We start from the raw sequence: 9,922 nt of genomic DNA on the forward strand, positions 1-9,922 counted from the left end.
CAAGAAGCTTGTAAATGATTCCATTTTATTCATGTGTGTCGTTACCTTCGATTCGGTAATGACTAAGAAGACAAGTATTGTTCAACTCTTAAAGAACCGAGTCCGATTAGTACAAATCCGCGAAAGGAGTTAATTGGTTCAGAGAACCATGTCTTATATAGTGACAAAACATCAGTAGAAATACTGAAGAAGTAAATGGTCGAGATAGTCGATGGAAATATAACAATCTTCATTAAAAAATGAGCAATCATGAGCCAGAGATGTGACTTGCTATGTGGTGTTACTGGCCACAAGAAATGTATCCGCCCTACTCTTACTAATTCAAATGGCGGGGAGTCAAGTTGTCGTTCAACAATCAAAGAATACTCCAACTAAAAAGGAGGAGGTGACAAAAGCTAAAAGATATGTAGGTCCGAAAGCATGAATTAGAGATACGTGGTGCTATTCTTTATGTTCCAAAGCATCTACATGTTGATCAAACTCTTTTCATTTTCTTTATTCTATCAGCTCGATTTTATTCGATCTGATTCTAATACAAGAGTTTGGATCGTTATGTGTCTTGTGCGAGATAAAATCAAAGGTCATTAGAATAAAACCATTTGAGTTGCTGTTATAGCAAAAGTAAAGACCTTATCATGGGTTTAGTCTATAAACCAAGAAGGAGCAGGAGTCTGCAATGAGAATTGAGTTTTAACTCAAAGATTAGGATCGAAAGCCCCATAGAGAATGATGAGCAGGTGCAGGTTCGAGCACCGCTAGTAATTAATAAGTTTGAAGAATTTGACAATCGTATGGCAAACTAAAAGTTAAATATCGTACATTTTAGATTACCACAGAGGAAGTAAGTTAAAACTCGAATGTTGTAACTAGTAATTTTCTCGTAAACTCTAGATCTGCTCACATTTTATTTGATTTCAATGCCTCAGATTCTTTCGTGCCTTATAAAATCACATATTCTTTTCAAATTACTTATTACGTAGTTGTCCAATCATTTCATATAGATAACGTAGGAAATATATCGTTACTTGCTGATAAAGCCTATAGAGTTAGTGTTATAGGAATTGAAAGTTATAATCTTCCTGCTAACCTAATTCCTATCTTTGATATGGAATGGTTTTTAAAGAACCACGCAAAGATCTTGTTCTAGAAGGAGATGATATGCATCCCTATCGGAAGGGAAGATTCTATTTATGTCTACGGTGAAAATAATAAATTTATTTCTTAAAAACTCATAAATTATGTCGAAGGGATATTCTACTTATCCGGCTTATACAGTTAATACCTTGAAAGAGGAGAAGAAAACTATGAATGATAACCTTTGGATAATTATCGACCGGCTGATGAAGAATGCATATATTCTCGCTACACGTAAAATGACTCCATTGGAAAAATACGCGTAAGTTACTTAGACGAAATTGTGGCAAGTCATGATGCGCCATTATAGATTATTTACGACCGTGATACTCGTTTCACTCCTCACTTTTAGGTGAGAATGAAGCATGAATTAGGATCTCGAGTTGCTCTTTGTACAACTTATCATCCTCAGACAAATGGTCAAAAGAAGAGAGCAATCCAAACAGTAGAAAATATAGTGAAGGTATATAAAGTACTGAATGAGAGTAAATGTCATACTCAAATATGTTGGCGTGACGTAAGATGGAAGATCTTTAGAGGATCTGAAATGATTCAAGACATCACTAACAAGATATAATTTTTCAGAGAAAGAATGAAAGCGACCCAGGATCGATAAATTCCCTATGCAGAAAAGAGGAGACGACCCTTAGAATTCCGGGTGGATGATTTAGTAATACTGAAAGTATTTCATGAAAAGGCATTATACTACTTTGGAAGAAAGAACGGTTGGTAAGCAAGCATACTGCTTGGAATTGCCTGAAGATTTGACAGATATTCATGAAATGTTTCATGTGAGATATCTGTGTAAAGGTTAAGCATATATGATGAAATGGTCCTATTATTCAAGATGAATAGAAGAGATTGTAAATGAAAGAACGACTAGTTTACGTAATAAAGAAATGAAGTTGGTGATTGTCAAGTGGAAGCACCATCGATTCCCAAATTATACTTGGGAAAAATAAGAATGAAATAAGAGTGAAGTATCCTTAATTATTTTAATCGTTATGATTTCGGGGATGAAATCCTCAAAAGGAGGAGGTATTTGTAACATACACGTTCTGAAATTGTGTATTGTTATTATTAAAAGTAAATAAATTTGAGTGTTGAGTTCTAACAGCTAGTTTTTACGAGAAATGAAGTAAAACTATGTTTAGAATCACTCATAAAATATTGGAAGTCTTATGAGATTCCAATTAATAGCCAAATAGTGAAATTTAGCGAAAATATAAAATTTGAAATAAGTAAAATTTTATTATTTGATGTTGCAAATCATCTCGTTAGAAACTTGTAGACGAAAACCTCGTCGAAATTCGAGTTATAACGAAGAAGTTATGACCAACCAAAGATCCGCGACAAAACCGGTACGGCTCCGAATGACGTAAAAAGTGAGCTTTTAATAAACTACTTTTCAGCCTTAGTAATCTAAATGAAAGTTGTAGTATTCATTAAACCAAGAAATTCGATAAAAAGAACGCCAAAATCTGACTTCGTATGAGCAAGTTATAATTTTTCGAAGTTCCAACTTAACAGTAGACAACTAAAAACTCGAATTTTAGATCGAGCGATATTTTACTGATACATCCTAAACAAGAATCGAAGGTCTCGTCATATGTAGTAGAACGGTAAAAAGTCTGACGAAAACGGATGTCGGATGAAGAAGTTATGAATTTTTAACGGATTTTTCGATCTCTGTCTGTTAAAAATAATAATATTAAAAATAAATTCAAAATTAGCCGACGAAGTCTAAACGAAAGTTGTAGAGCGTAATTTTAGCTACGCGTGCATATAAAGAACGTCAAAAACGGAGCTCGCATGCGAAAATTATGGATTTTAGAAGTTCGGAGCTCAAAAATCAAGAAATCGCGCATGAATAGTAACCGGCCACGTCACCTCGCACGAAGCAGGTGCGTCACCGGAGACGTGGCCTCGCCTCGCAATGTCGCCTGTCGCATAGGGGTCCGATCTTGCTAAGTCATCCGAATCGTGGCAAGTCCATAGTCCGACGCGTGTTTGGTCCGGATTCCGAAGCGCCAGTTGCCCCCTTCGCGTGTCCGAGCTTCGCTTAAGCCGTGTCACCGAGACATGGCCTCGCCTGATTGGTTCGAAGCTCGCAGGTGCCACGTCTTCTCCCCTCCTCTCGCTTCGTGGCCTTCGCTCCAGCAGCCACGTGCTCGCTTCTCAACCACATGATCCGAACCTCGCCCCTATAAATAGGAGGGTGCGAACCCTCCCGGCTAGAATTGGAAAATTTCCATTTTTGGCCCCTTTTTCCATATTTTCACTATTTTGACTTTTCCCGAAGCCCCGGTATCAATTTTAGCAACCGAAACACGTCCCGAGACCCCCGAAAATTTTATCTTTTCGGTTTTGAAGCCCTACCTTCGCAGAGCCCGGTTTTCAATTAAGCTCCCGGTTTTCAACATAAAAAGACATATTTAAAGCCGAAATGTTGTCCAAATTACTATTTTAACCCCCGGTTAACTTAAGGTGAGTTCAATATATATGAACAATTGTATGTTATGTGTTATATGTGCTATGTGCTTCTAAGTGTTATTATTCTGAGTTATTCTCCCATGTTATTTTATTCGCTATGTTTATAGCAAATATAATACCTTTAACCATGTGATCAGTGAAAGAACTTAGATTCACATTGGTACTGATACGTAGCCTTTGGACATGTAGAGCATGTCTCCGTAAGAGAATGACTTCTATTCTATGGCATTGGCATAAGGTTTGATATGAATGGTATGTAGCCTCTGACCATGTAGAGCATAACTCCGTAAAAGAATGAACTCTATTCTATGGTATTGGCAAATGGTTAGACAGGGTTATAAGCCTAAAATCTACCAAAATGTTAATCAGAAATTATATGTCTTCTGTGCCAATTGGGCCAAAGCTTTACTGATGCATATCAAGTATTGAAATCGTTATGTCTCATTGAAAAGTATATATTTGAATAAAGTCTTTGATTGATATGAACGCTTGTCACATGATTTCACATATGTCTTCTTGTTACCTTCAGCTTCTGTCATATTGGTATATGTAAGGCATAAGATTATATTGTATCCATCTATTGAATTCACTAAGCGTTATCGCTTATTCCTCTCAATATTTAACAATTGCAGGTGATGAGTATTCCAATATAGCTTTATACTGCTGAAAGATTTAGAATAGTTAATAGTATTTCTCTGTATTTTTAATGTTCATGTATATATATATATGAATAGTAGATTCCTGAGTAGACATGAAATGTAATAAAATTTAGTCAGTTTGTATCCAATCATTTGTAATCACTTTATCAATATAAAATATTGTTTTATAAATATGTATGTAACATGTTCTAAGGAAGTAACTTAATAAATCTTTTGAAATAGTATGAAAGTTTGGGTTTTTTATAAATACGAAAGTTGTGGTCTTTCAATATTTATTTTGTATAAAAACTACCGTATGCATATAAATATGAAATAAATACATATTTATACTTAGTAATGTATACAAATACATATAATTATATATTTTATACAATATAAACCTTATAAATATGTATTTTTATATTTATATGTATACAATATATATATATATATATATATATATATATATATATATATGAAATAAATATATATTTATACCTACTAAATACATTTTTAATATATAAATACACTTTTATAGGAATACATAGGATTTCAGATGTATATAAATACTGCATACAAGTGTATATATATATATATATATATATATATATATATATATATATATATATATATATATATATATATATATATATATATATATATATATATATATATATATATATATATATATATATTATGTTGATTGAACGATTGTTGAAGCCTGAAGGCCTGTGGGAGTGGTATATAAAGGAATTCCAGGAAAACCTTCAGTAGTTAGTAGCGGGAAACGGAAATGGCATTAAGCAATTCGCAGAAGGAGCTTCTAAACCTAATCCGCGATGTCTCTACAGAAAAATCTCAAGGAGGTATGCAGTTCAATCAACATCTCGTAAAAAATTACGATCGTTTTTGTTTTCATCGACTCGTGTAATTTCAAAAAACTAATCCGACCTTGCAAATCGACAGAGCGTAAGATAGTAAACCTGAAGCGGGAGATTCAACAGCTCCAATCGGAACTTGACTCTGTGAATTTGGAGCTTGAAGAAGCCAAGCGCTTGAAAGAATGTACTGAACAGGAGCTAAAAGGCTACGAAGTTGAATTGGCAATGAGCGAATCCTCAATCCAAGCTTTACAGGTTTAACATTTCTGTATGATTATCTGTCGATCTATATTCCAATCTCTGAACACACGTAAATCACAGGACGATAGAACCTCGTTGATGAAATTTAAATTACATGTAGATAATAACGGTTCGTCGATATGTAACTAATAAATCTGAAACACTGCAATTTGAGAATCGGCCATGAGTGAACCTTTAATCCAACCTCTAGATCTCTCATGTTTAGCTTAAATACCTGTGTTGATTGAAACTTCTGAGTTACAAGCGTTTGGATGTTTTCAGGGACGGATTTCTTTGATACAGGATGAAATATTTACAGTTGGATCTGATTTGGAGGCACTTAAGGTGGTTGATTACACTCGTTTATCTGCTTTCTGTTTCTACTTGATTCTCATGCTGATTAAATGTTTGTGTTTTGAATTAATCCTACTATTCGTTCTCAAAACTGTGTGGAATCAACGTTCAGAATGAAGAAAGGGCTTTGCTGTAGGTTTCCATTGTTATTCCCATCATTTAATTTTCCATTGTTTTTGCATTGCATCTCATTTCTTCACTTGTAATGCTTATTCTTGTAGAGATGACTTCATTGGCAAAATGTTTGACCTTAATGCAAAGATTAGGTATGTGGAATCACTTCATTGGATCATGATCTGTTATGAAACCAGCTACACAAATGCATATATGATATATTCATCAACTTGCTTCATTTCTAATTTGATGCAGAAAGTTCCAGCAGTCTGTGGATTCTGCCACTATTGAAGCATTTAACAGTGACACAATCTCACAACATGGTTTGCTTAAATCTTCAAATACACATCTTATTGTCCAATGTTACATAAATATCTAATGAAGACAGTGCTTCCTAACTAATATATATATTTTTTGACCAAAGTGGACATGGTATATTCTAATACAAAAGAAACTGAAGAAGCCAAAAGAGATCTTGAAGATAAGCTTGCTCAAATAATCTCTGAAACCAACATTGAAGAAGACAAATTTCAATCAGAACAAATTCTTTATATGCAGGTGATAATTACCAATTAGCTGCAAATCCATTGCATTTCTTACGTGTCTTCTGATTAAAAAACATAAATTCTTGGATATAAGTGCACAATATACATTATTGGTGCCACATAGGCGAATGCTAATCAATTTGATTTGTTTTATCATTCATAGGAGAAAAAAGAGCTTGAGGATTTGAACCATAGAATATCTTTGATGGAAGCAGTAATGAAAGCAAGCAAAGAGCTTCAAGAATTAACCATATATCCTCACAACAATCTTCATTTTTCTAACTGGAACTGTTTTCAATGGAAAAGACGAGAATGCCCTTTTGTCCATCTTTGTGTTTTTCCTTGACAAGATCTACAAAGACATCTAAATTGGAAGAAGCATACGCTTCCTTTGGTGAGAAGCTGCAGGAAAAATGCATATGTCCCAAATGCCATTGTGACAATGCAGAAATGTTGAGTGGAATTCTTTAGAAAAGTCAGGGAATCTAATTTTTGGTAAGTTCTTGCAAAAAATAACAACTCACTTTTACTTTTTTTTTTTTCTTTTTTTACCAATATATGCAAAATACTTTACTTTTTTACTTATAACAACAATAAAGTACATTGCTATTAAGGGTGAAAAAATACAAGTAAGTTGTTATTACATGCAAAAAATAAAGTATATTGCGAACATTGGTAGTAAAGGTAAAGTGGATTGCTATTTTTTGCAATATGTATTTTTCATGATTTTGAAATGAGTACATGATAAGTGGTATTCTTGATTACTACATTTATACTGTATTTGTTTTTGCAGGTGATGTGTTTGTTTCTTTAGATTTAAAAAAGAATGCAATTTAAGTAAACATGATAAAGAAATATAAAAATATAAAATGCAACTGAGCTAGGCCTTTTAAAACTTATTATTTTGCATGAGGTTTGGATAAAAAATTAAAAAGTAAAACAATTATGATTGTTTTGGAGTCAAATAGATATAGCGTTGTTTCAAATTTAATTTACAAGATCTGTCTTTTTCATTAAAAAAAAAAAAGCTTATTGACTTGAATAAACCGTTTTTGACAAAATTGTTTCGATCTAACTTATTTGAAAATAATTATAATTTATCTGAAAGTGTTTAATATATTTGAAACCCTAAAAAACCATATATTGTAATATCTTATTTCATAAACATAAGTTATAAGTTGTTTTAAATAAGCAATCCCAAATACCCCTAAAAAAAATCAAATAATGCCATTTGTAATGTTGATCTAGACATTTTTTTATGAGCCACTCAAAATAATTTTACACTCTAAAAATCTTATGTGATTTTTGAAGGTGAAAGTATATTGTTTTATAAGTATAAAGATTATCAAAAAATTGCATTTATATCTAAAAAGGCTTATTACAATTTAGATGGAAATTCACTACAAATACAATGAAGAAAACTAGAAAAGCTTCCAACCTATGCCAGCCTTTATTTAATTTTAAATTTTAAACTAAAAGGTCTAAAATCTAAAGATCACTTTTTTTATGAGGAAAGATTGCCCAAATCAAACTCTAAATATAATTAATTTTATATTTATAAAGTGCTATAAGTTTCCATTATTACAGTCTCTTTTGGCAACCATTTTTTTTCGCTAATGATGGTGGCATGGTACGCAATATTTGACCTGTTATTCGGTTAATCATTTTTTTTTTCTTTCCGTTTTAGAAATTTTTATTCATATTGCTAGAAAGCAAAACCTTTTACAAGTTAAATAATCAAAATATTCTTTAAATCAAATTTTCAACAATTAATAAATATAAGATTCAACCCAATTTTTTAGCCCAAATCCTAAGCCCTAGCCCAAGCCCATTATTGATTTTCAAACAAAACCCTCACCCTAAACCTAGCACGTCATATTAGAATAAAACAACATCCCTTCCATTTTTCTTTTTCTAAATTTCGATCGCTACTGTATAAACCCCAACGTATAATGAAACTTCAAAAAGATCAAAGAAAGAGATCTGAGAATAGGACAAATTCTGATCAAGATTATAAAGAGAGTCATCTTGATGCTAATAAGGACATGAGTCGTATTGAAAAACGAAAATCTGAAGATTTTGGAGGTGACAATGATATGTATATCTTTTGATTAATCAAGACATTCTGGTATTTAATTAATTATTTATTTACAGATATGTATAGTGAAGTATATAGTTTCTGTGAGAAAGTGAAGGATGGGTTACGTAATCACGATGATTATCAAGCATTCTTGAAGTGTCTTCATCTCTATACCACTGATATAATTACAAGAAAGGAATTACAAATCTTGGTACTTAAATGTTATGTAATATATATGCTTTTTATTTAATATTTTAAATATTGGAATTAATACAATTTAATATTTGTAACGTTTTTCTTTTTTTCTTTCAGGTTTCTGATCTACTTGGAAAGCATCCGGATCTTATGAAAGGTTTCAGAACAATGGAACAAGGCCTTTTTAAACTTATTAATAGTAATTTGTAAGTTCTCATTAGGTTTAGATAAAACGTAAAACAATTATGATTATCTTGGACTCAAATAGATAGCCTTGTTTTAAAATTACAAGATGTTTGCTTGTGTCTCTTTTTCATTAAAAAAGTGCTTAGTTTTTGATAAAACAATTTCATTCTAACTTATTTGAAAGTAATTACAATAATTTATTCAAAGTGTTTATTATACTTGGAAACGAATTTACCTCTTTACTACTCTTTTAATTCTAAACAATTATGATACATATACCAATTTACCCTTTTTTTGGTCATTTCAATAAATAAACAACATTTGTGGGACAATAAAAACAACTTATCAATTATTGTGTTCGTATTGTATATTTTTATTTTTCAAAAACTTTTTTATTTTTTTTATAAAGCATAAACTAAAAAAAATATCTTTGTAAATAAACGTAAGTTCTGTTAAATAAACAATATCAAACGTCCCAAAACCAAATAATGTTGTTATATTGTACTATATTACAATTTTTTATATGCCACTTAAAATAATTTTGATTTTAGAGTCTAAAAATCTTATATGATTTTTGAAGGTGAAAGAATATTGTTTTATAGAAGTATAAAGAATAAAGAATTAAAGATTGTTGAAATTCTGCATTTATATCTTTAAAAGGTTATAGCAATTTAGATAGAAACTACGTAGACAAATACAATGAAGAAAAACTTCCAATCTATGCCACCTAGGGCGGACCTAAAGGTATTTTTTCGCACAACTTTTAACACTAATATGAATATGTAAACACACTCTTTGTGCCTTTAAATGCATCGTTGAACTTCTCTTTGTAAGCTACTGAAGCATTTGCCATAAAAGTTTAAAATCCAAAGTTAGTTTGATTTGTTAACATCTAAAGATAAATCTCATACTAACTCTTTGTTAAAGTGAACATAATTAATTTAGAAGAAAATTTATTCTCAAGTAAACTTATAAAAGATATATAACCATGTTTTCACACATCATGATAATAGTTGTTGAAACGTTTTGTTATCTTCAAATTAAACTTCATAAGCAAACAAA

General features: G+C 31.5%; 2 protein-coding genes across 2 annotated transcripts; both read left to right on the top strand.

Annotated features, from left to right (window-relative positions):
- The first annotated feature begins 4,980 nt into the window (after positions 1-4,980).
- Positions 4,981-7,166, top strand: LOC145044127 (spindle assembly checkpoint component). Its single transcript, XM_078992956.1, has 9 exons — positions 4,981-5,131; positions 5,232-5,401; positions 5,669-5,731; positions 5,853-5,872; positions 5,962-6,006; positions 6,110-6,177; positions 6,279-6,412; positions 6,563-6,651; positions 6,756-7,166. The coding sequence occupies exons 1-9, from the start codon at positions 5,059-5,061 to the stop codon at positions 6,868-6,870; spliced, it is 777 nt and encodes a 258-aa protein (XP_078849082.1). The 5' UTR covers positions 4,981-5,058; the 3' UTR covers positions 6,871-7,166.
- A 29-nt stretch (positions 7,167-7,195) lies between these two features.
- LOC145044128 (paired amphipathic helix protein Sin3-like 1) lies at positions 7,196-9,086 on the top strand. The gene is made up of 3 exons (XM_078992957.1): positions 7,196-8,484; positions 8,554-8,690; positions 8,792-9,086. Exons 1-3 carry the CDS (start codon positions 8,352-8,354, stop codon positions 8,882-8,884), a joined length of 363 nt encoding a protein of 120 aa, XP_078849083.1. The 5' UTR covers positions 7,196-8,351; the 3' UTR covers positions 8,885-9,086.
- Positions 9,087-9,922: the final 836 nt, after the last annotated feature.

The sequence above is a fragment of the Lactuca saligna genome, chromosome 4 (genome assembly GCF_052625555.1).
Source record: "Lactuca saligna cultivar CGN05327 chromosome 4, ASM5262555v1, whole genome shotgun sequence".
Classification (NCBI taxonomy): Eukaryota; Viridiplantae; Streptophyta; class Magnoliopsida; order Asterales; family Asteraceae; genus Lactuca; species Lactuca saligna.